At 53.8% G+C, this 24,563-nt stretch overlaps 10 protein-coding genes across 10 annotated transcripts; 4 read left to right on the forward strand and 6 right to left on the reverse strand.

The window, feature by feature from the left end:
- Positions 1-38: 38 nt before the first annotated feature.
- BBK36DRAFT_1085754 (hypothetical protein) lies at positions 39-637 on the reverse strand (the record flags this gene model as incomplete). Its single annotated transcript, XM_024888959.1, has 2 exons — positions 39-188; positions 281-637. Coding segments are annotated over 2 exons (507 nt in total), but the record flags the coding sequence as incomplete, so codon positions are not given.
- Positions 638-2,073: 1,436 nt separating this feature from the next.
- BBK36DRAFT_1119442 (HSP20-like chaperone) lies at positions 2,074-2,697 on the forward strand (the record flags this gene model as incomplete). Its single annotated transcript, XM_024890590.1, has 1 exon — positions 2,074-2,697. The coding sequence occupies one exon, from the start codon at positions 2,074-2,076 to the stop codon at positions 2,695-2,697; it is 624 nt and encodes a 207-aa protein (XP_024749805.1).
- A 374-nt stretch (positions 2,698-3,071) lies between these two features.
- On the reverse strand, positions 3,072-4,074 carry BBK36DRAFT_1201334 (hypothetical protein; the record flags this gene model as incomplete). The annotated part of the gene is made up of 1 exon (XM_024897166.1): positions 3,072-4,074. Exon 1 carries the CDS (start codon positions 4,065-4,067, stop codon positions 3,072-3,074), a length of 996 nt encoding a protein of 331 aa, XP_024749806.1. The 5' UTR covers positions 4,068-4,074.
- A 2,015-nt stretch (positions 4,075-6,089) lies between these two features.
- BBK36DRAFT_1119169 (ZIP zinc/iron transport family) lies at positions 6,090-7,184 on the forward strand (the record flags this gene model as incomplete). The annotated part of the gene is made up of 2 exons (XM_024890560.1): positions 6,090-6,569; positions 6,654-7,184. 2 exons carry the CDS (start codon positions 6,090-6,092, stop codon positions 7,182-7,184), a joined length of 1,011 nt encoding a protein of 336 aa, XP_024749807.1.
- Positions 7,185-7,703: 519 nt separating this feature from the next.
- BBK36DRAFT_1201340 (40s ribosomal protein S19e) lies at positions 7,704-8,598 on the forward strand (the record flags this gene model as incomplete). Its single annotated transcript, XM_024897167.1, has 3 exons — positions 7,704-7,751; positions 8,121-8,184; positions 8,246-8,598. The coding sequence occupies exons 1-3, from the start codon at positions 7,719-7,721 to the stop codon at positions 8,596-8,598; spliced, it is 450 nt and encodes a 149-aa protein (XP_024749808.1). The 5' UTR covers positions 7,704-7,718.
- Positions 8,599-9,969: 1,371 nt separating this feature from the next.
- On the forward strand, positions 9,970-11,664 carry BBK36DRAFT_1159522 (hypothetical protein; the record flags this gene model as incomplete). The annotated part of the gene is made up of 2 exons (XM_024894206.1): positions 9,970-10,641; positions 10,690-11,664. The coding sequence occupies 2 exons, from the start codon at positions 9,970-9,972 to the stop codon at positions 11,662-11,664; spliced, it is 1,647 nt and encodes a 548-aa protein (XP_024749809.1).
- Positions 11,665-11,968: 304 nt separating this feature from the next.
- Positions 11,969-14,410, reverse strand: BBK36DRAFT_1169081 (hypothetical protein; the record flags this gene model as incomplete). Its single annotated transcript, XM_024895263.1, has 5 exons — positions 11,969-12,700; positions 12,773-13,481; positions 13,551-13,762; positions 13,811-14,058; positions 14,200-14,410. 5 exons carry the CDS (start codon positions 14,408-14,410, stop codon positions 11,969-11,971), a joined length of 2,112 nt encoding a protein of 703 aa, XP_024749810.1.
- Positions 14,411-15,553: 1,143 nt separating this feature from the next.
- BBK36DRAFT_1119366 (hypothetical protein) lies at positions 15,554-18,359 on the reverse strand (the record flags this gene model as incomplete). The annotated part of the gene is made up of 4 exons (XM_024890577.1): positions 15,554-17,341; positions 17,543-17,796; positions 17,853-18,180; positions 18,249-18,359. 4 exons carry the CDS (start codon positions 18,357-18,359, stop codon positions 15,554-15,556), a joined length of 2,481 nt encoding a protein of 826 aa, XP_024749811.1.
- A 2,019-nt stretch (positions 18,360-20,378) lies between these two features.
- BBK36DRAFT_1119314 (signaling protein) lies at positions 20,379-21,470 on the reverse strand (the record flags this gene model as incomplete). The annotated part of the gene is made up of 2 exons (XM_024890573.1): positions 20,379-21,370; positions 21,443-21,470. 2 exons carry the CDS (start codon positions 21,468-21,470, stop codon positions 20,379-20,381), a joined length of 1,020 nt encoding a protein of 339 aa, XP_024749812.1.
- Positions 21,471-23,184: 1,714 nt separating this feature from the next.
- Positions 23,185-24,194, reverse strand: BBK36DRAFT_1169084 (hypothetical protein; the record flags this gene model as incomplete). The annotated part of the gene is made up of 3 exons (XM_024895264.1): positions 23,185-23,486; positions 23,564-23,878; positions 24,125-24,194. The coding sequence occupies 3 exons, from the start codon at positions 24,192-24,194 to the stop codon at positions 23,185-23,187; spliced, it is 687 nt and encodes a 228-aa protein (XP_024749813.1).
- Between the last annotated feature and the right edge of the window lie 369 nt (positions 24,195-24,563).

Genomic DNA, 24,563 nt, shown 5'->3' on the forward strand with positions numbered 1-24,563 from the left:
TGCTTTTTGTACTATAGTAGTATGATTGAGGATTGTCCTTACAGCTCGGATAGGAGTGCGCCCACAAAGCATAGCCATGCCGGCACGTCGGTTGTCAGGGTCCTGACGGTGTGCAGCCGGATCCAGCCCGCCATCTGGCCCTGCGCCAGCTCCGGTGCAGACAGGATCTTGTCCATGATGGCGAGCACCTAGTTTTTGTCCCTCGACATGTAAGCCAAACAAAAGATTCTAACGAGACAAAAAGAGGTTCAATCAAAACAAAAAAGAAAAAACAACTCACCGAATTGCCAAAGCCAAAGTGAATGAGCGTAAACACCAAGCCAGCAATCGCCCACCGCGACGCCTTCTTCGCCTTGTTGTTGTTGCTGCTGTCGTTGTTGTTGGTGGCCTCGGCGGCGGAGGAGGAGGAGCGGGACCCGGACCCGGACCCGGACCAGGCGGCGCGGATGCCGGAGGCGATGGTGACGGCGCTGAGGGAGGTGATGCCGATGAAGCCGGGCTTGAAAAAGTCGTTGAACCAGATGGCGACGGCGGGGCCCGGGTAGGCCGGGTTGGCGAAGGGGAGGACGGTGATCCAGGCGCCGAGGGCCATGCCGACGTTGAGGGAGGTGGAGATGGCTGGGATGAGGGATTTGGGGGTTGTTGATGACTTGGAAGACGACATTTTGGCGGCTCGAGACTTGATTTGGGGTCTATTGGAGTTGAAGGTTGATTCCCTACTGTTTCTTTGAGATGTAGATGATATATTATGGTAGAAGCTATATATATGTAGCTTTGAATAGGAGATTGAAGTGGAACGACGTATAGGTTTTAGGTTGAGCATGGGCTGTGGTAATTGGCTAATGGCCGGAGCTGATTGATAGGGTATTACATGATGTTAATTACGGCTTCGGGGCTGTTGACTGCTTTTGAAGTGCCCATTGCTGACGGGCATTTCCTGAACGGGAGGTATCGTATGTATGTCAGAGGCGATGGGGCAGCTGAGCTTGTTATCGTATGAATAAGCAATGGCTGTAAATAGACGGACATGTGCATGGTGGGTGGTTTATATGAGGACATTGAGATGGAAGCGGACAAGACGGAGTAGAACTCAATTTCACGAGAACTAGTGCGAGTAGGTGCTTGAATGGTGTGGCTTTTGTGACATCTCATGAGCTATTACAAGATGACTTTTTCCACAACTCTCTTTGCCATTCTGGCCAGCTGTCATGAACCAATGCATCTTCATCAAAGGCTGGAGCAGTGTGCTTGATACTCCACACAACCAAGCCAGACAGCGGGATTGGCCGACGACTCGGCGTGGTGATATCCAGCGGCTGATCGACTGACGAGTCGGAGAATATCCGTCGACCCAATCAATGAATTATTCTCCAGCTAAGCGAGAGCCGTGATACCATACTGGCGATGCATCACCTCACTCAGCCTCACGCTAAGAACCGTTGCATCCGTCTCCACTCCAACTCAACTCCAGGGTAGCTTCCAGCGGGGAGAGCTCCAACGTAAAAGCTCCAGGTCAGCTCACACAACACAACACACACAGTGCACACAGTGCCCGAATTCTCTAGAAACTTCGACCCTCCACCAGAAGCATCAGGAGAGACAAGTCGTGATACCGCCATGAACACATTGTGCAGACACAGTACGGGGACAAGATGCTCCTCCCCCGGGCTTTTGGCGTCTACACGTCATTGTCAGTCGACTTTGCGATGGAATCGAGACGTGTGCGCTACGTAATTGGGCGATGCTTCTCGAACTCTGGAGAGGAATCTCCGGGACGAAGGCCATCGAGACTCTTTCGAAGGGGGGGATGGGGGATGGCTGAAGTATAAAGAAGTCGGGAAGCTGCCTCTGACCTGAAGCTTGACAGAATCAGATCATCAAGAAACAAACAAACACAACAAACAAACAACCACCACAACAAACCACTTCCGCGCGCTTTCGAGCCACCCAGCTCTTTTTATGCTCAAGCGATCCCTTCTTCGCAACAACAACAAGAACCGCATCGTCAAGCACCTCACCACCACTTCTTCCACCACAGCTACCGCTAGACGACCTTTTTCCACAGCTCCCAAAATGGCATTCTTCGGACGCAACTTCTACCCCGAGACCTCCTTCACCCCCCTCTTCCGCCTCCTCCAGGACTTTGACGACTACTCGCGCCAGACCAACGGCGGCTCGCAGTCGGGCCGCCGCACGGGCATCGCGCCGTGGCAGCCCAAGTTCGACGTGCGCGAGACGGACGCCGCCTACGAGCTGCACGGCGAGCTCCCCGGCATGAGCAAGGACAACGTCAACATTGAGTTCACCGACTCCCAGACGCTCGTCGTCCACGGCCGCGTCGAGCGCACCTACACCGCCGGCACGCCCCCCTCGGGCGCCATCGAGGGCTCCAAGTCGGGCGGCGCCATCACCGAGGGCGGCGAGAAGGACAAGAAGCCACCCAAGCCTACCGTCGAGGACGAGGACGCCGCCAACAAGGGCGAGCAGCAGGTGTCCAAGCAGGACAAGGACAACAAGCCTACGGACAACGCAAAGTACTGGCTGAGCGAGCGCAGCGTCGGCGAGTTCTCGCGGACGTTTAGCTTCCCCGCGCGTGTCGACCAGGACAAGGTGTCGGCCAACTTCAAGGACGGCATCCTCAACATTACGATTCCCAAGGCGGCCAAGCACGAGCCTAAGAAGATTGCTGTCAACTAAGGGGGATGATGACAACGATGTGTGATGGTATGACGATGAGAATGGATGGGATGGATGTTTCAAGCATGATTGATGAATGATGTTCACGCTCCTTTTTTTTCTTTCACTGGTGTTTGGTTTTTGGTGTTTTGGAATGTATGCATGGGAAGTCATGATACTGGTTTATCAGCCCTTCTTGTCTCTTACAAACCATCAAACTTACCTGACTGCTGTGAGGCGGAGGAGATTTCACGCAGTCACTCAGAAACCTTTTCGTATTTACAATCCTTAATACAAAAGTGTTTTCATTCCTAAGCTACATGACCGGATCGCCTGTAAATGTGCACTAACTCTGAGGTACATGACCGAACAGGATCTTTCGGCTATATGGCAAGTCATAGATACGGCTGAAGGAGCTTTTGCGTATGCTCCCAAATCTTTCCCTGATCCTTCTCTCTCAGCTTCGACATGATCTTGGCATTAGGCGTGCAATCGCACTTGTTGTTGACAAGAAACAGCCCGTTTTCTGATCTTCCCAACGAATTCACTCCCGGCTTGCCTCCCCACGGAATCCCGTGACCACCAAAAGCAGCGCTGGTGCTCTCAAACAAGTGCCTCTGCCCAGACTCCTCATCGCTGAAGCCAATGAAGTAAAACAGGGTCTCGACGATGAACACAAAGAGCCGGCCGATGATGGAGCCCTCATCCCAGCCTCGCCTCGCGTTGCCCGTGTTGACCGCTCCGGGGTACGAGTGGATAAAGGTCACGTCGGGGTTCTCACTCGCCAGCTTCTCCAGGAAGACGGTGTTCATGGCAACGTATTGTATCTGGCCCTTGATGGCGCCGAAATTCCCAGGCTGTTTAAGGTCGGGGTCGTCGATGTTGAGGTTTGCGCTCTCCATCCCGCCTCCAAGGACACTGATGACCCTGGGCGCTTCCGATTGGTGCAGGAGCGGGAGAAGATGCAGGATGAAGGACATCCGCGAGTAGTACTCCAAGCTCTGGGACAGTTCCAAGCCCTCGCTCGTCTCCTTTCGCGTCCCAAACGGTGCATAGCCCGCCGACAGGAACAGCAAGTCGACGCGTGATTCCTTTTCCTTGATGAATTCGCATATTTTTTTGACGTCGGCGAGGAGCGAGACCTCGCCCTCGGTCCAGACAATGTCCGCCTTGGGGTTGATGGCGCTGAGCTCCTGGATGAAGGCGCGCATAGGCTCTTCGGAGCTCTTGCGCCCAACGAGGTAAATTTTGACGCTCGCGCCTGTGGAAACGAGAGCCCTGATGGTGAACTTTCCGACGCCTGAGGTGCCGCCGACGAAGACGGAGACGCGGGGGGCGGTTGCGTCGTTGATGAGTGCGTTGGAGGCTTGGATTTCTTTGTACGAGACCATGTTGGCGATGAGCGTGGAATGTCACCTAAGGAAACTGTGTTCTCAGTGAAACATATATATATATATATACAATAGTCAAGAAAGGGAGCTGTATCAACTTCAGCTGCGGCGGAGTGCTGGCTGCCTAGACGCATCCTTCGCGCTACCGGGTTTCGGATATGCGGATTCGTTGCGGACAAGACTAGCATGTACATGACAACTGACAGCTCGTCTATTTGCTGCTGGCCGCACCTCGCGGTTCGTAGCACGACAGGATCACGATCTTGTCACACGTTGTACTGCTGGCAGGGCTGGAGCGAGACAATACAGCCAGGGACTTTGATGCCTCAGCCGCGGTATCCTTGCATGTTGGTTGACGCAGCGGAGGGCCACTGCTTGCTGCTGGAGACTGCGGTACCTGAGTCTGCGTCTGTGTGTGCATGCTCGGCTGCATCAGTTAGGTAGTTGTCACTCGAATTGGCTCACCAGCAGTAGGCACAAAATAGGTCAGAGCAATAATGAAGTCCTGAAATTGAATTGTAGAGTTGACTGAATAGAAATGTCAAGCTGCAGATAACGAGACTCGGTTGAGTGATGAACAAGTTAGGTAGGCAGCTTTGTCATCTGTGAGAACCCTGATGGTCCAGAACTTCGTCAGCAGCCGGCCAACATGGGCCTCCCAGCCTCCGCAACTCCGCTCGGCCAATCGCAGCCCGCGCAATTTCACGCAATGATGGATTCCATGGATTACCTCATCATCCCACGTTCTTCGCTTGTCGTGCAAGTTCCTCGCATGTGAGGTCGTGGTTACGTTGTGTGGGCGTCTCGTGACGGACTGCAGATGCCATGCCGTGTGACGTTGATCAAGGCATTTCCAGCAGATTCCATATCCCGGTGACGGATGCAGATGCAGCTGCACTTGGTGTTGATGATGATTCGCGAATAGAAAAGGGGGCAGCGACCACATTGACTGCGAGACTCGACGAGGATGGATGGACGGCGCTGGCGAGGGCAGAGCATCACTACGACGGAGCGTCTCGTGATGCTACTATCGAGAGTCTTGATCCCAAAAACGCAAGGACAAGCTCGACATCAGCCATGACAGCCTGGTCATACCTTACCCAAGATCAGTACTAGAAGCACAATGCCGGGCGCTGCAGAGAATCGGTGGAGCTTTTTGCTGGAATCCCAGGACAGAGGCCATCAAGGTTCTCATCACACCTTTGCGCCTGCGGGGCTAAAAATAAGACGCTGAGTCTTCCCTCCAGAAGCCTCAAGACCCCGTTTTCTCTTTATTCATTCTCTTCAATCACCAAGCTCGCACATAGACGCTCGTTGGGGGTTGTCCGTGCCCTTTCTTCCCCGTCTGCACAACATTTCTAGCGCTCCAACGCATCTTCGACTCTGAGGCGTGTCAGACTCGACTGGTCCCTGCTCCACAGCCTCCTTTTCCTCACTCACAGCTCTCTCCGACTTTCTCGGCCGCTGCTTAAGCCTTTTCTACGAGCTGTTTGCCTCATCCCGGGCTATACACTGCGTCTATTACCAGAATTCACTTTCTAGACAAGATCTATATCGATCGTTTTTTCTACTCTCCTTCAGCAGCTGGAGCGCGACTCTCCTCAAGTGGAGCATCCTCGTTCTTGCCTCGCTGCCGAGGTCAGACTGGCGGCCAACTTTTTGGACGCCGTGACATTCTGCGAGCATATACAGACGAGTTTTCGACGATTGTCTCCATTCCAGTTTCCACGGCAAGGTATCGCCGAATCTGCTTCTGTTAAAGCGCGAATATCATACACCATTCTGGCGTCATTGCATATCTCTCTTGCCCGCACGCGTCCGCCCTCGTTGGACACGAACACAGAGTTACCTATTGCTTCAAGGTGCATCTCTGCAACACCTCTCTCAACTATTTATGCTGCAATAGAGCATAGCTTTTGGTGAGCGTTTTGGGCTCACTTGGCGCCTCTGGCCTGCAACTCGCCATATCAACGACTACTGGACTTTGGTTTCACAGCAGAACTACCATCAAGATCGCGAGCCATGGCGGACGTCGAAGATGCCTGCAATGGAGACGTTGTTGACCTCAGCAATCGCGGGCTGCGCATCGGCTCCATATTCATCGTCATGGCGGCCGCGACCTTTGGCGCATTCGCGCCAATCCTCTTGGCTCGACAACAGAAGATGCACGTACCCAAATTCACATTCTTCATCTGCAAATACGTTGGTACAGGAGTCATCATTGCAACCGCCTGGATGCATCTGCTAGACCCGGCCGTCGACAATCTGTCCGATCCCTGCCTTGCCCCGCGACTCGGCGACTACCCGTGGGCTTTGTGTATCAGTTTGATGACGGTGATGGTCATGTTTTTCGTCGAGCTGCTTGCCGCGCGAATTGGAGGGGAAGACGATGCGCACAGTCACTCGGTGGGCTCTGACAGCGATTCCGACCCTTCTCTGGGCTCAATATCTCGAAAGAAACCGCAAGAGAAGGGAGCAATCTCGGTCGACTGCCCCCACGACGTCGAGAGAGGTATCCTGCGTGGACCGGATCCGAAAACCATTCCTGGCCTCCCCGACGATGTCAGCTACCCGCCTGGTGGTGAGGCTCACCTTGCACACGGCCATGAGCATGATGACGGGGACTCTCACGGCGGCCTCGCGGGCCAGCTCACCGCCATCTTCATCCTTGAGTTTGGTGTCGTCTTCCACAGCGTTTTCATTGGTCTGACCCTCGGTACCACGGATGACCTTGTTGTCCTCCTCGTTGTCCTAGTGTTCCACCAAATGTTTGAAGGCCTCGGTCTGGGCTCTCGGCTGGCAACAGCCCCCTGGCCCAAGAAAAAGCAGTGGATGCCCTACCTGCTCGGCTTCATATTTGCCCTGTCGACTCCCATCGGCACGGCCGCCGGCATAGGAGCACGGCCCAACAACGCAAACACTCAGAAGTTGGTCAATGGCATCTTCGATTCGATTAGCGCTGGTATCCTCATGTACACAGGCCTGGTCGAGCTGCTCGCACACGAGTTCATGTTCAACCCGCAGATGCGCAAGGCGCCGTTGAAGGTGCAACTTTTCGCATTCGGATGCGTAGCTTTTGGCGTCGCAATCATGTCTCTGCTGGCAAAATGGGCGTAACGGTAAAAAGTTTGGAGTTCTTGGGATCTTTTGTTGCTCATTTACGACTGTATAATATGGACGACATAGGTAAGCATAGGGATCGGTTTGCTTGGATGCTTTGTTATGTAATAGAAGAGCGTTGGTCACTGCAATCTGGGCTTTGGCGAAAAGGAAATAGACACATATCTATTCCCATAGACTTTTCAATCAAGATTTGCATCTCAGTCATGGATACTGCGGTTTGGGTGCGTCTCTCAGCATTGTGACAGCTTCTGACCGAACTCGCATCATATCATGAATTCCGGCAAATTGTTTAGCCGACCGTGGAGTATTCTATGATTAGGTAACGACATGTGGCATCGCTAGCGATCTTCAGTCTTAGTCATCATTTCGCTCACCAAAATCTACGCGTGGGCGCTAGGGTCACAAGCCCTAGATCAACCCAAAGTCCACCTCCGCGCTCAGTCTCGACGAAACTTTCTGGATCCTCAAGCCCAGTCAATTTCCAACCAGCTTCACCACCCTCCAATCCAACCACCCAACACCGAAAAAATGGCCGGCGGAATCACTGTTCGCGACGTCGATGTAGGTTCTCCCTGACAGAAACGAAATCTCTAGGATTTTTCCCAAATTTCGACGACCACCTCTCGACGATCTCGCAACTTGTCCCCGAAAGAAAAACCTATATCCCGAAACCTCCGACACTGCGATGCTTGTGGTTTGGCCTCGACGAGCCGCAGTGGCTTCAGGGAATCTGAAAATGGTTCTCTCGACAAAAAAGCCCAGCTGTTTGAGCCGCGGGCCTTACTGCATGCATGGTCGTCTACGAGCGTGGAACATATACATACATATATAATGGGAGAAAGAACTTCTTGAAGGGATCTGGGAGCAGGCGCGAGGGAGTCGCAAGACTTCTGACGACGGAATATTTGCTAATGGGTATTGTGTGATCAGGCGCAGAAGTTCATCACTGCCTATGCTGCTTTCCTGAAGCGCCAGGGCAAGCTGCCCATCCCTGGTGAGTTTCTATATCTGCATTCATATCTCCAAGAAGACCTAGGCTTACTGACATCCATCAGGTTGGGTTGACACCGTCAAGACTGGTCCCGCCAAGGAGCTGCCTCCCCAGGATATTGACTGGTTCTACGTCCGCGCCGCCTCCGTCGCCCGCCACGTCTACCTCCGCAAGACCGTCGGTGTTGGCCGTCTCCGCAAGGTTCACGGCACTGCCAAGAACCGCGGCAACCGCCCCTCCCACCACGTTGACGCCTCCGGCTCTGTCGACCGCAAGGCCATGCAGGCTCTTGAGAAGATTGGTGTCCTCGAGCAGGACGAGGAGAAGGGTGGCCGCCGCATCACCCAGTCCGGCCAGCGTGATTTGGACCGAATTGCCCAGACCACTGCTGAGGCTGAGGAGGAGGATGACGAGTAAATCAAAATAAACAAAAAGGAGTTTGCTTTATTTTCCTTGTCTTTCTTCAAAATGTCATGGGATGGCGGCATTGGAATGGGCGTACGGTCTTAGATTTTGAGATGTATGAACAAGATTCCCTCTGGTTTTGGGCTTTCGGTTACCAAACTGGACGTGCCACAGCCGTCTCTTGATCAATCTGCGTTTCCATTCGCTTGTGATGTGCCGTGTAGACAGTGGACATGTGATGACTCTTCCAAGTCGTCGAATATCCGATGTTGCTTGAAACTTTCCAGGGTTCAGGATGAAACACACGGGCTTCTGTATGGCAGTGAATCGGTATACTCAATAACTTGAACTACTGTTTATCTCGATTTGCAAAGAGTGCTGTTGAGCATCTGTCGAGTACCTATGAGATTTGATGCACAAAAGTGATACTAGCAGGATCTGGACCGTGATAGTAGATATTCAGGGGTTCAATGAGTCTCATGTCGACTTCTTCTTAACATGAGCTAACAGCTTATATAGGCTGCAACCTTGGTTGAGTCTTTCACGTCTGTATAGATCGAAGAAAGTGAAGACTGGAATCACTCTTGTTATTAGTAAGTTCTTGAACAGTCTTCTGTATCAATCCTTATACGCCAGCAGCATGAGTATTCCAGCGTCTGTTCTTAAAAGTCGTCCAAGCCAACAATTGTTTTGCTTATATAAGCTGCTGGTATACCTACCTTACCTTAGACCAAAACACCACGCTTCACAATCTTCAACGTCACGATACCCTCTCTCCCTTTCACTGAATCACTTATACGCACCCGCCATCATCATAAGATCGACCACCCTCCTTCAATTGCCTCAGAAAATTGTTCAAATTGACGCATCTTTACACTCACAAAATGCCCATTCATTCTCCAGACTCATCTCACCCACGTTCTACCCTCGACATGTCCCATCTCCCCCTCGTCGCACAAAGAATCACAGCCGTTGTCCCGGCAAAGTGAAGACCGCTACTCGAATGCCAGTCCAAGTGCTCGATTAGCTCGTTCACCATGCAATTGCTCAAGCAAGGGCTCGCCGCAAGCTCCCTCGTGCACGGATTCGAGCAGACGCAGGCTCCCTCTTCCGGAGGCGGAGAGGCGGGATTACATGCACTTGACCGCCTGCAGCGCTTTGCCCTTGATATAGAGATCTCTCTAAAGAAGGAGCTTATACGATTCTCGAGAAGTTCGCATCAGCACACGCTCGCAGAGGGAGATGCCCTCGTGAGTCCTCTTCAGTGAGTTTCACTCTTTCCCGCCTTGAAGCAGAACCCTGACGATGGCAGCTCTACTATAAGAGACGGCATTCCACCCCAAGCTCTACAACCCACGGCATAATCATCTCTTTGATGCCAGGATGGAGGTCGTCATCGAGGAAGAAGAGCCATCTCAACGAAGGCTCCCCGAGTTTGACGCCGGCTTTCACGATACGCTATCGCCTTGCTACTTCCACCACGTCATCGATCCCACCGCCGCCACCCTCCGAGTGGAAGTTCTCGGTCCAAACCTCGCGTACACGTTCCGACACGATCGTGCAAAAGAACTGCGCCTCGCCTCCTCCAACATCACCGCGCGATTAGAGGCAAAAGTGACGGGCTTCCTCGCCCTCAAGACCGGCAACGGCCAGCAGCGGGTCGTCTTGGCTTGGGCACAGAGCGGGCATGGCGTTGGGAGCAAAGGCGATCTTCTGGATGCTGATCCGAACGTGCTTCCCAACGATCTCTGGACCAAGAGGGCGATTTCCATAGGCCGCGCTCTCGCTCTGCGAATGCGCCGGCCCTACGACGGGAGACTCTTGCAGACGACGGGCATCAGGATGGAGGGCGTCTACCTAGGCAGCCACGTCGAAGTGAAGCTCGCCTCCTACGCCATCTCCATCCTGCTGACCAGATTCGGCATCACGCAGGACTTGGACAACATCTCGCTCAGGGACCTCACGGCGCTGCGCGAGGCGTCGTGGAAGGACGGCTCGAAGCCTTCGTTTGAGATTTACTTTTCGCGCAAGAACTGCAACTTTTGCGGCAAGTTTGTGCGAAAGCTGCAGAGCGCGACGGGCATCTCGCTGAAGCTGATTTAGAGAGAGCGGTTGGTGAAGAAGGTGTATGAGAAGAAGGACTTGCCCAAGAGAGACCGCCAGCGGCAGCGTCAGCCGCAGGAGGTGATTCAGATTGACATTGCTGATGCCGAGACCGCCATCATTACGGACGACGTCTGTATTATCGAGACCATTGATCTTTCTGATGATCTTCCCACTCTTGCCGAACTCGTCAACCTCACCCGCGGGGATACTCACGATGCTACCAACAACAACAACAACAACATCATCATCACCAACTCCAGCAACACAAGCACAATCGACCTTGTCACCACAGAACAAGAGCTCCCCACACGCGCCGTGACGGACACCTTCATCGAGGGCCTGGCATATTGTGTCGGCCAAATCGACGAGTGTCCCGCCGGCGCGCGCGACGCCATCGTGAGGCTCGCCGCCCACAACAGGCGGCGGGAGAACATCAACAAGCCCCTTCCTGCCACGCCGCAGATGGCGCCCCCCGGATATCACTCCGCCGCTTCTTCGCCGGAGCCCGCAGACGACCACCAACAGGGTGCACCGCTGAACGAAGCTGCGGTTGTGAATGGAGGGAACTTGCTTACGCCGCCGAACGAAGCTGCGGTTGTGAATGCCGGAAACCTGCTCACTCCGCCGTCGAGCGGCCGAAGGGCACGAGTCTCGGTATCGCCTCCAGAAAGCACGAGGAAATCGTACAACCTTCGCTCGCAAACTACCACTCCGCGGGCGCTGCAACAACAACAACCCATCACACCAAGCCGACCACCGAGAGAAAACCGCCCCGTGCTGCTGCCTCCGCCGCCGCCGCGCAAGAGTTCTATTATCAACAAGGACACGACGGCGGTGAAGAAAGAGGCGAGGGAGGCCAGGCTGGCGAGCCTCAGGCCCAACGCTGGGTATCGTCGGACGAGGAGGGTTTCGTTTTGCGTTGCGATTCCTGCTGCGCCTCGGCGGCGCTCTGAGTCTCCTGATCCGTTCTGAGCTAAGGGGGGGGTGGAGGTGGAGGGTTTCTCAGTTGCGATGTGAGAAAGAATCATGTAATTGTTTTTCTTTTTGCTCGGCATGAGCAAGTTGTCGTGATACGTATGGCTTTGGGAGGGCCTGTTTGCGCTCGCTTTCTTCGTTTTATTCATTTATATGCATTTTCTCTACGCATATCTTATCCTACACTACCTAGCGTACCTACGTATATAGCAATTACATTCACTCCAGCCTCTATTTCCAGAATTCCCAGCCGATCCAAACAAGCAATTAGAGTCCGTATACCAGAAAAAATCCCAGAAAATCAAACCCTGACCGACCCAATCTCCCTCCCCCTCTGCCTTATCACATCCCGAAACGCATCCCCCAAAGCATCCACAACAACACTCACATCCGGCGCCTTCATATCCTCCTCCTCCTCAGCGCTCTTAGTCCGTCCTCGTCTTCGTTTCAGGTTCCCTCCCCCCAGACCTAGCTTCCCCATCGTAGACACGTATTTGACGTCTTCCCCATGACGAGAAGGGCCACGTTTGGAAGAGGGCGTGATCTTTGTCGAGTCCAGCAGGGACTGCCACTGCGAGAGGTAAACCCCTGGTTCGGAATCCCTCGTCCGAAGGGGCGCAGATGAAGAAGAATCCGCCGAAAGAGAAGCAGCGGCATCAATGACCGCCTGCAAACGCCTCTGCGAAAGCTCCGTGATGGAAGCGAGATACTCGGCATGCTTGTCAACAGCCCGCAAGACATCCTCCTTCGCCGCCCCATCGAGAGACCCAACCAACTCATTCAGCCGCTCCTCCATGTGAACCTTTGCCTTTTCATCATCGCCGTCCTCCTCCTCCTCTTCAACGTCAGGTTTCCGGAACCTCGTGGCAATGGCCTGGCCCCAAGCCGGAAACTCCCTCCACACCTCAGGACAGTTCTTTGCAAACTCGTGCACCCACTTATACAGCATCCCACGATGCTTCCTTAGCAGCACGACGTAATCCTCCACGCTCGCCCCCGCCGCATCATCATCTTCCCCTCCATCATCATCTTCCTTTGAGCTGGCAGTTCCATCCCCGTCCTCTCTTTTCTTGTTCTGAGACTTCCCCTTCTTGAGCCTGCTCACGCGAATCAGGTCCGACAGGAAACTCTGCACCGCCTCGAGATAGAACCGGATATCGATCCGCGAATGTACGATCCGAATCATCGGATCATACGCACCCACCACGTCCCTGACAGCCTGCGTAAACAGGTCCGGCGGCTGCCGACACAAGACGCTCGTGATCGCCTCCCGATCATGGATCGACAGCAGCGCAGCATAGTACTCCAGGCAAAGCGCGTGCTGCGCCTCCGTCAGCCCCTCCACGAGCTTCTCGTCGCAGCCCTCGAGAATGGCCACGACAATCGACTTGTTGTCCCGCAGGCTCGCCTCCCTCGCGGCAAGATGCTCGCCCCTCGGCAAACCGACGTGCCTCCGCACTGCCTCGAGCACGTCTTCGGCCAGCGCGCCGTCCCCCTTCATCTTCTCGATCCTGTCCACCGTCTTCCTGAACTCGGACGCGTCCCACGAGAGCGCGAGGGAGATGATGCGCTGGAGCAGGTTCATCCCGTCGTCGGCGCTGGCCGTCAGGCCGACCCAGTTCGTGATGCTGGTGACGCTGAGCTTGGCGAGCATGAGGCGCATCATGCCGCTGATCATGGTGGCCGCGTTGCCGATGCGGAGCGTCTGCTTGATCATTTTGTAGGGGATTAGGGTGTTGATGTTTTCGATGAGCTTGAGGAGATCCTGGCCCTCGGGGGACACGGTGAAGATGTGGTGAGCAAAGGTGGCGATGCTGCGACAATGTCAGCTATAGGTACTTACTCGGTCTCGCCTGTCGACAAGTCGCCTCAAGTAAACTTACTTGATAATGGCATAGTTCAACGCCGCCTTCATCGCCGGGGAAAAGCTCTCGAGGTCCTCCGTCTCGGTGACATGCGCCGACACCCGCTCCATCAAATCGCCATACGCCCACTCCTCCAGCAGATCCCCAAACGCCCTTGACAGATCCTCCGCCCTTGATTCGTCATACTCCCTCTCCTCCGTCGTCTTCGTCTTCTTCTTCTTCTTCTTCTTCTTCTTCTTCTTCACCCCATCACCACCACCACCGCCAGCCCTCTCCACGCCGCCCAGGATCCCCCTCCCAACCATCTCCAACACGCTGCTCGCCCCCGTCGCCAGCGTCTTCCTCGTCCCCATGGCCCCCTTGTCGAAGCTCTCCGAGAGCTCCGCCTCCGCAAAGCGCGCCAGCAGGCCCTGCGCCCTGACGTTCCAGAACTCGGGCGGCAGGTCCCGCACGCCCGGCAGTGGCAGGACCAGCCTCTTCAGCATGAGCTGCAGCAGCGGCGATGTCGAAGAAGATGAATCCGCCTCTGCCTCGTCGTCTTTGGCCTTGTCATCATCACCATCATCAGCCTCGGCCTCAGCCTCAGCCTTGTCCTCTACGTTGCGGGCCCTCACTCTCCAAAACGACACCGGCGTCCTCGCCCGCGGCGTGGCCTGGCCGCTTCCACTGCCGCCGCCCCCATTGCTGGTGGCCGTGGCCGTCGTCGTCCGCGCAAAGGGGAAGCCGTACCCCGTGACCGCATCGGGGGCCTTGAAGCCTTCAATCTCGGCATATGTCTCGTGGTGAGTGAGGATGTCGAACAGCGCATGCGTTTGCTCTTTGGTCAGCGTGGATGCGGATGCTGATGCTGCTGATGCTGATGTAGATGTAGATTCCATGGCTGCAGGCTGCCTTCATATGAATGACGTCTTGTCGGCCTATCTAGCGATTTCCACAAAGCAGCCCTCGATGCCCTTGATAGTAGTGACCAAGAAGAGGTAATTATCGCATCTCCTCCAAAGTGCTCTGTATAACAAGGCGGTGAATCACGAGTATCTCATAGAAATGATCTCTTCAAATACTGATAGAACATGTAGCAGCGCATCAAAGCCAAAGCATTCCAGGACGCTTTCAATGGCGGTCAACCCATGTAACACATGACGAAGTTCGCCTCAGGGACGCCGTGAGTTAAGTAAGCGTAACCATAGCGTCTGTGTAGGTACTTAGTCAAATCAACCAGCCGTTGCAGCCCTTCCATTCCCTGTTCGATCGGCATTTCGAGCTCAATTCCCTTGCAGCAAGCATCCTGTTAGACCGTTCATATCGGTACTTTGCTGCTAACAGCTCCGCACCAGCCGAGCACTGGACCGTGACCTCGTCAGAGCGTTGGCGTGTTAAGCATCCAAGTAAGCTGCTAAAGCACGGTAGAAACATGTTTTACGGGACTTCCTTACCTTAGCAAAAACGGCCGAACCCATTGATACGTCGTCAATCCACTGCCGTAAAGCCAATTGGGCATAACCTCAAGCCGCCGAGATCATACATCCATCTTTTTTCAAACCTTTGCGGTAACGCTTGCGTTGCGTATCAGTTACCGGTATCACGACCACCTACACCATCATCACAGCCGTCACTTACGTCATCAGACCGACCAATCTGACGCGGGCCCCGAGACAATCTCAAATCATGTGAACTCGTCATTTAAAGGCTACAACTATTACTACTACTGTGGTATTGGATAGGCGAGTGCCCAAAAGGAGCGTAACGGATATAGTAGGAAAAGTCGAGACAAAACTGTCTCGAATCAAGACTCACAATAGGGCATTAATCGCAGTCTTGTAATATCCTTCAAAGAAAAAGCGTGAATTAAAAAGCAATCAATAAGGAAAAGAACAGAGAAAACAACACAAAGACAAAGGAAATCTGTTTGTAGGAACTCTTCACGCCTGTCCCAACGGGTATAGAATCTGCACTTCATCAGCACCCAGTGAACGCTGACTGCTCTTCTTCCACACTCTCGAAATCAGCCCGTCACTGCATCCCTAGTAGGCAGTGAGACCCTGTCCGCCAAGTTGGTGGCCGCTGGTGCCTTCGCCAGGAGCGTTCAGGCCCCTGAAGTTGGCCGACCCGTCAATGTTGCCGTTGGCGCGGCCGCCAGTAACGGCATGCGCCTTTCTCTCGATGCGCGGCACGGGAGGAATGTCGGTGCTCCGCTTGGCGCTGCCAATAGAGAAGACGGGGCTCTCCCATCGCTCGCCCTTGGCTGCAAGTTCCCTGTATTCCGTCGCCTTGGAGCTTATGCCGCCGGGCAGATGGATGTCGGGGAAGATGCTGTCCTGCTTGGTCACAGCCATGTTGACCTTCTTGTCCTGAGTGACGGCCTTTGCCTTCTCCTTGCCCTGAAGGATTCTCTTCTGCGCGGCCTGGTAGTATCGGTTGTAGATGTTGGGCACGTTCTCAGGATCACTCTTGGCCTCCTCAAGGGCACGGTCCGCTTCCTGCTTGACCTGGAAGAGGAACTCATCGGCCTTGTCGCACTGATCCTTGATGGCCTTCTCAATGGCCTTTTGCAGCGCCGGGCGGATTGCCTTGAGAGCAATGGGCTTGAAGAGCATAAACAGAAGCTTGTGCTGGGACCTCTTGACCTTAAACTTGAGGCCCTTGACGTCGACGTCCACCTTTTCCACCTTGAAGACGTGCTGAGCGTCCTTCTTGTCGGGCGTGGATACCTTCAGCCTAAAGGAAAAGCCGTCGCCGGGGAGCAAAAGGTCGAGCACGCCAGTGTCGGTGAGCGACGGGAATCCAGTCTTGCGCTTGACGTGATAGCTCACGTCTCGGAGGTCCATCTGGACACCCGTCACCTTGATGTCCACTGAGTTCTTGCGCTTGTTGGCAATCTTCTTGCGGCCCCATCGGAAGTAGTTGTCGCTGGCGACTTCGAGAACGTTGGGCATGAAGTTGTCGCTCTCGAGCACCAAGTTCTCAATGACGGCGTCAAAGTTGGGATCCGAGTACTCGATACGTGGGATCGGCACGTATGCGACGTTCTCGAAGATGGCGGGCATGACGACGTCGGTCAAGTCCTTGATAAGGTGAGGCTTGAACGCCGGCTTTCCGTTCTCATCGGTGCCCAGATCATTGAAGAGCTTCTGAATCGCCTGGCCAAAGGCCTTGTTCTGCGGATCTTGGTCGAACTGATCCGTAATGAACTTGACCTCGTCCACAACGCGGTCGGTGTGACCGCGGTACTTGTCACGCAGCAGATAGCGGCCCTTGTCGTAGAGCCGGTTCCAGTCCTCGGTAGACTGGTCTTCGAGGACGTAGCCCTGCTCCAAAAGACACTTGCGGATGTAGGTGTCGACCTGCTTGAACCAGTCTCTGAGCTCCTGGTCCCTGTCGGCATCCCTGTAGATCTGAGAGATGGACTGCCAAAGATCCTCGGTCGAGGTGCCGTTTGCGAAGCGCTCAATCAGCGTGCGCAGATCCTCCTCGGCTGCAGAAAGTCCAGTTCGGACGTCCTTGGCGGAGTCAGCAGAACCCTTTCCAAGGTTGCGCCCATGTCGGCCGTATTCCTCAGCCAGCCGAAGAAGGGTCTGCACCGCTTGGGAGTAGTCGGGGTGTTGCTGGCATTCGAGGACGATCTTCTTGAGACGGAAGATAACCTGATCCCTGCGCTCTTGAGGCATCTTCCTCTTCAGGTATTCTCTGGTCTTGCGGCGGTACTCCTCGTTGCGCCTCTTGACCTTCTCTTGCGTCTCGTCGTCCAGGTTCTCGTTCAGCTTCTGGTTCACGACATTTTGGGCCGTGTTCACACCAGAGCTGGGGTTAACCTGGTTGGTGTTGTTGATACCAGAGCTCGGGTTGGCGTTGAAACCAGAGCTCTGGTTGACCGGAGTGGTGTCTGTGGTGACGCCCTGGGGATGCACAGATTGGGGAATTCCACCAGCCTGAGGTGCCATTCCGTATTGCGGTGCGGCTCCGACCTGGGGAATAGTACCATTCTGAGGCGCCAGTCCCCCTTGAGAAGTCACGCCCCCTTGAGGCAGAGCATTTCCAGTGGCAGCCGAGGCGACATCTTTGGCATCCTTCTTCGGATCGCCCTTGTAGATATCTCGGGCTTGGTTCTTGAGGGCCTCCTTGGACAGCTCGGGCTTCTCGTGCCAAGTGTTGTCAGGGGCGGGTTCGTCCATGCGGCGAAGCTCTTCGTCCGAAGGGCGAACCCGTTCGGCGACGTTAGTAGCGCCGTCTCCAACCATGTCGCGTACGAGAACGGTGGCATCCTTGACTGTAACAAACAATTAGCCGCTGTCTAGAGCAGTGGGAGGAGCAGCTTCTACTTACGAAGTTTCCGGAACTGGCCGTTGGTGATGAGCAAAGTGCCCAAAGTCCTCAACCCTTCGAGGGCTTCATCCTTGTGTCGAGCAGCAGTGTCCTTGGTCACGGGAGTGTTGGGCGCCTGGAGGTTCTGCGTGTCGTACTGAGTAGTCTGCCAGATGAAGTCCTGGATGAGGTTGCCGTCGTTCTTGGACAGCAGGAGCTGTTTGGCAAGCTTCACCACTTCTTTCGCATCCTCCACCAGCAGTTTTCCCTCGTCGGACAGCTTGTCGGAGGGGCGGCTGAGGGCTCTGGACTGCAGGAAGCTGTTCAAGGCCACATCGATTTGCTCATTCTGAAGATGTGAGTTAGCGACCGGTCATTCGATGATTAGGTATGACGAGGTGGGTAAAGAAGACATACCGATGGGGTCTTTCCATTCTTGAATGCATTGATGATGCCGTAAATCTGCAGCTTGCGGTTGATGTCCTCCTCCTTCTTCTTGATGTTGACTGGCTTGTTGACGTTTGCCATGGTGAAAGACGAAGAGTTGCTATTCTTAGGGCTGTATTAACTTGTATCGCAGATCGATCTCGAAAGGAATAACAAGATAGTAAGGGGCTGCCCTGATCGCGTAGTGTAAGATGGTCTCTTGGTGAGAAGAGGCAGATGGACTAGACCAAGAAAGCAAAAACAACAAGTGAGAAATCCAGTAGGGTATTTTGTCAGGCGTGGGTGAGAGCAGGAGTAACTCTCGGGGTATCACAAAGATTAGAAGAGTGAATGGGTATTAACAGTGGAAGTTGCACGTGTTGGTTAATATGACGAGTTTGGGAGGAGGAAAGAAAAAGGAGAAGCCGAGGGCAAGAGCTGCAAGCGGAAGGAGAGGGTTTATAGCTGCTGCCGTACAATACAAGAATACAAGTTACGTAGTTCTATCTGGAGAACTGCAATACCACGGAAACAAGCTCCCCTCGCTGCTTCCCTCCATGACCGGCTGCAATCAGGAGAGCAGCTGCCACGGCAATCCAGTCCCGGCGCCTTGCTCGCTCTTTCCTGCTGCTCCAACTGCCCTTTTCCTTGGCTGTAGCAAGTTTGGCTCTTCATCTCACAGGGGAGTGACGTTGGACTCGGGTAACAAGTACGTCATAGCTGCCTCTTTTTGCGTTGCATCAATTGCAGCCAGGCCACCAAAAAGGGGGTGTACACAATTGACGAGGTGTGTGAGAGCTCTCGCCAGCTTATTACCTGCGGTGCTACCTGCAGCAACTTGGTACATGATCGTGTGAAGCCACGGCACAAGCAATGCTTATTGGGGGCATTCCTCCTTGTTGATAGGGGACGGTTCTGGCCTGGTGGCGTTTGCATAGAAGGGAGGCGTACGCGGATCGAGACATGGCGACCTGTTTTGGCCAATGGGGGCAGGATCTGCGGCGCTGCAACCAATGGCGGCGTAGCACGAGGGCGTGGATTGCGGCACGTTGAATGTTGATGCAAGAATCCAGGAAATTGGCACAAGGGCGGCGCGATGGAAGAAGCTGGAAAACTGGTCATGTTTGTTTTGGCTGGGCTGTCTGGTACCTCGCCTAGTCCCTCAGCTCACCACCTGCTCACCGTGCTGAGCTCTCAGTTCCGCGAAACCACCAGCGCGCCGGTTAGTGCTCTCACTTTCAACATAACCAATCGCCTCACCTCGCCTCGTCATTTCTCACCCCAATTGAGCCGCCGTGAATCTCGTCAAAGCTCCCGTTCTGACCCACGTGAAGAAGATACAGATCAGAAATCTCCGGCACTCAAACCTGGAGTCACCCCCGCTGGCCCGCCCTGCAATCTGACTGACAATCGCTTGACCCGCTGTGGCAACGCCTTAAAGCGACCACGCGTGTAAGCGTCATCGACAGGCCAGATCTTTCTCTCCTTGTGCGTCCACCACATCGCAGCTGGTGCCGGTGACGGAAATATTATTGATGGATTGGCACAGCTTGGGGCACTGACTGGCTGCATGATGCATGATGCAACACCGAAAATTTTTTGCTTGTGCTGCCAATCGTGAATCTCTTCTCTCTTCTCCCTAGTATGTACTCTTTTTCAGCTGCCACAACGTCTTCCAAGTGCCGAGCTATAACTTCTCTACCGTTTCATGTGCTCGAATTGGATCAAAGCGAGATCGGCTGGAATGTGACGTCTCTGCCAGCCTCCGCACTTACAGTACTACTAGGTAGTTGCAGACGACGTCATCCCGTCATTCAAGACATTGAATCACACCAAGATCCTTTGTTCCTGAAATTGGGAGGTGTGCTGAACCAACTGAACCCGAATGGACAAAGCAGTGTATCTTGTCCTATCCCAACAAGACCAATATTAGCACGCACATTCGATAGAACCAGTGATAATGTTGCGCAGGCCATTTCATTGGTGATAAAGAAAAAGCAAAGAAGAAAAGCAAACGCAAATTGGCCCATTGTATTCATCAGCTCGTAACGCCTCTAATAACTGTCCGTTAAACGTAAAATTGATATGCAGCTACCAAACCATCACTGCCAAAGCCCTAGTCTAGGCAGTTGCTGAGTCGGTCGGTGCCGTCTTTGTTCCCAAATCATTAAACACTTTGGCCTTGATCTGCGTGGCCATCAATCCAGACATCTCCTTGGTAGCGATCAAGTTTGCATCCTGGCCAAGCTTCTCTATTGCCGAGTTGATTTTACCTCCCATCATCGCAGTCTGGGCGACTCTGGACCGCACCAGACCCGAAGTGGCTTCCTTAATCTTAGAGCTCAGGTCCAGCATCTGCTTGTTGCCAAAGTCGCGATTCGTCAGCAGCGGGCTCTGGCTCAGCGTCTGCACCCAGTATTTATGCCACAGAAGCTCCAGCAGGTGGGAGTCCAGCGTGCTCTTGAAATGCGAAACCTCGAGGCTGTAGTATCGACTTGAGTGGGCGCCAAATTCGGCAGCCTTGTCGAGGGGAACTGCCTGGAAGCCGTCAGATGCATAAGGGTCGGCCCTGTGATTGGCAGGATATGTGCGGAATGCTCCAATCTCGACCTTGCCCGCGCTGATGGTACGATCCGGGTCGATCACCACCGCCAAGAAGGGGTCTTGGAACTGCTGCTGCAGTGCCTCCGTCTCGACGTCGATGCCGCTCAGCCAGCATCCGTATCCCGGATGGCTGTGGTACCATCCAACAACATTCTCCTGCCTGCCCTGCTCTCGACACAGGTCCAAGTATTCAATCAGGTATTCGTTCGCTTCGTTTTGTGCGTTGACTCGCGTCTCGGTTCCTTCGACGGGCAGCCGGAAAGCATCCGTCACCACAAACGTTTCGGCCTCGATGTAGCCTTGCATCAAGCCCATGACCTCGAGATTCCCCCCAGACCGCGCATGCATCGTCATTTTGATCAGGGCAACGGCGCTGATCCGCACCGACTTGAAGTAGCCTGGGTCTTTGGCCCACGGGCGGGCATCTGCTATGGCCTTTTGGGCACCGGCATCGTAGTTGTACAGCGCATCTCGTTTGGCGTCAACCAGCTGGACGTTGTTGTCCAGCTCTATCGCGGGAGAGGTACAAGTCAGCGTATGAACACAACCGCAAGAGGATAGAGGTCATTTCCATCACGTACCCCATGATCGAAGAGCTGTGGCCTCCATCTTTGGCTGGCGTTTGAGAGACGAAGATGGGCTGAATGATAGCGGAGGGAAGCTCGTCACGCTTGCTCGTGCCCCGCCTGGAGACACATCGCATGCTTTATCGATAAGCGATATGATCAAAGTGGGGCATGTGTATCTCCACGGGTCTTGGCTCTCCTTGGCCTTGAAACCATGCTTCCAACCTTACATAGGTACATATTCAACAGTGATATTTACGGACACAGAGGCAGTTTCTATTAGAGGATCCATTGTATCGATTTCTGTCGTTACATTTGACAGGGATCCATGCCAAACGTCTTCCCAAAAATTGAAGTGACAATCATGTGGGATTATCACCAAAAGCTACCTTACTACCTACCCTGAATGATGACTGAGCGAATCAGTTTCTCACTAGAAGCACTGCATCACCGCTAAGCATGTTCTTATAGGTATCTGTGAAATGGCTATGTCTGAACTTTGATGGAATTTCTGGGATAGATCCTGTTCCTTCAAACTGTTTATTGACATTTCAGCTTCCGAGGGATTGTGGCCATCAACACAGAAACATTCGACTCTGCAAAATGACCCAACCACGAGAATGCCATGCTCATTGGCAGCATAATGATTCAAGTTGGAAGCCTGCTCGTCTTCCAGGCTCGTATCCGGCAAATACAGCAGAGTTCTACCACTATGCCGTCAAGCCGCCATGAGGCCTGATCAGCCGAGGTAAAGACACCCGTATCCGAGGCAAAGACGCCCGTAACGCCAAGCTTGACAGTTCTGTCCGACTTACCGATGGCTGTCGAGGTCAAAGGTGCTCTCAACCCATCTGCCGTCTACGTGGTGCATGTATTCAAGCAGGTAGTTCTGAGAGGCCCCGAGAGGAGGACGTTGTGAAGGGGTCGTGATTGTTTTGGTAGATTGCTTGTATGATCAGGAAAGTTGTCTTAGTGAAGAAGTGGGGGGGTTTACAAGGCCTGGCAGAGTACATGTAATGAGCCTAGACTATACGACACTGTTTTCATCTCTTCTTATAATGTCAATTGCCATGTACAGAGGCATAATCTCCTACAGACTTCAAAGAACACGAAATCGACATGCCTCGAGTGGACGCTCGTTGAGACCTCGAGAATCACGATCAAGTTGGCTCACTACATGCACCTTATGTGCTTCCTTGATCGAGCCACTGCTTAACTACATGTAGCTTCTAGCCGTCCCGATCCCAGGACGGAGGATTAGCTTCATGATCTTCATGATGGAGACTACGGGACACTGCAGATCACATCCTGGCATTAGACTCGCTCGGCTTTTAAACTTCGCGAATCTCATGAGTGGAGTGTGTCACTGGGCTGAGTATCGCGACATCGTCTTTAGGAGTGGATTGGTTCTCACGAAGCGATCCAAACTGGACAAGGTTGACATAACAGGCCAGAGCTCATGTAAAGAATCGGAGAGCTTGAGAAGGAGTAAATAAAACTAAAGACAGCTATGGTATGGTATAAAGTATAAAGTACAATGCAAATGACTTGGAGATTTCATTCAATCTTCGCAAGTAGGCTCCCCATTTGTTAGATCCAACGCCGTGCTTATCATAAAAAGAAAAAGGTCCCAAAAACATTCCCTACATAATTAATGTGAAGTCATCTCAGACAAAGCTATTGAACTGCCTTTGACCTCTCTGAAACAGAAATGAGAAAGGCTTGTAGCAAAGAGCTGATGGGCAAGTTCTCCAAAACTAGCTCAGAACGATGGCAGCGTGACACTCGGTTCCGATATTAGGAGTCGACAAGTTGGCCTTGGTCTGAGGTCCCGGCTTGAGGTAGCAGTCTCCGGGAGCGCCGCCGGCCACGGCCACGGCTATGTTACCCCAAGCAGGAATGAATGAGACGGCCACACAGTCGCCCTTGGTCGTGTTATAATAATTCCACGCGGCGCAAGCGTCCATGCAGCCGTTGAAGTCGGGGGCGAACACGGAGAGCATGGTCGGGTTGATGGTATCTTTGTTGCAGTACATGGTGAAGTGAGGCTTGCCAAAGACTACGAATCGGTCAGTCAGCGTTTGAGTTCCTCTCTCGTCATAAGACATTTCAGGAAGATATAGCCTTGGAACTTACATTGAGACGTGTAAATGTTTCCGGTAACATCATCCGCGTCGGTGGAGCAGCCGTTGGTGATGTTGCTAAAGTTGGGCGTGCCGGAGGGGAGGGCGGCGGTCGCAGAAGGTGTAGTACCAGTAGGCGTGCTCTCGGCTTGAGCAGCAACTAGCGAAGCGTTGAGGGCTTTCACCTGGGACTTTGCATCGTTGTAGTTCTTGGTGGCGACGCCAGTACCGGCTGCCAGCCCGATGACCGCCGCAGACAGGATGCCGATGATGATGGAGAGGAAGAGAACCAGCGAGATACCGCAAACAGTGCCGGTCGTCTTCTTCCCTGGGACGGTCGACTCAGGAGGCGCCGTGTATGCTGCGTCTCCTCCGGCCTCGGTTCCAGCCAGGGGCCCCGTCACGCCTCCGGCGCCGGCCACTGCCGGGCTTTTCGCAGCGTCCGAGTACGTTCCGGTGGTGCTGTATGCGCCGTTGTTGGCATACGGCTCGGTTCCGTAAGTCCCAGAAGGCTGGGAGACATATGTCCCGGCAATCGATGGCTGAGGTGACCAAACTTGCTCCGCAGGGGGACTATGGACGTAGGCCTCGGGCAGGTCGTGGCCCTCGGCGAGCTGAGGAGCGTCGTCGTACTTGAAATCCATGTCAGTCAAACAGCTTCTCCCTCACTCGATTAGACATTCGGCATTTTGCAGACATACAGTCGGAGACATCCTATTATATGCGTATGGATACGCCTTGAACATTCGAGCAAGCCCCGAGGAAACAGGAGCTCTGCAGGGGAACAGGGGAGGCCAGCTGGGGGATCAGCGAGCTTATGAACGAATTTGGGGCCGCCCTTATGAAGTCCAACCGTCTTTGTTTCAAGACAACGAACACATCCATCAGGAGATAGTAGAACAGGCAAGGGTCACGGAGCCTCCACCTCGAAAGTTGCCCCCATGCTCACTCTCACGGCGCCGGCTTGCCATATGGACAGCGGAGACCTCCCTCAGCCCTACGAATCATGATGC

This window comes from Trichoderma citrinoviride (assembly GCF_003025115.1).
Source record: "Trichoderma citrinoviride strain TUCIM 6016 unplaced genomic scaffold BBK36scaffold_7, whole genome shotgun sequence".
In the NCBI taxonomy this organism is placed as follows: Eukaryota; Fungi; Ascomycota; class Sordariomycetes; order Hypocreales; family Hypocreaceae; genus Trichoderma; species Trichoderma citrinoviride.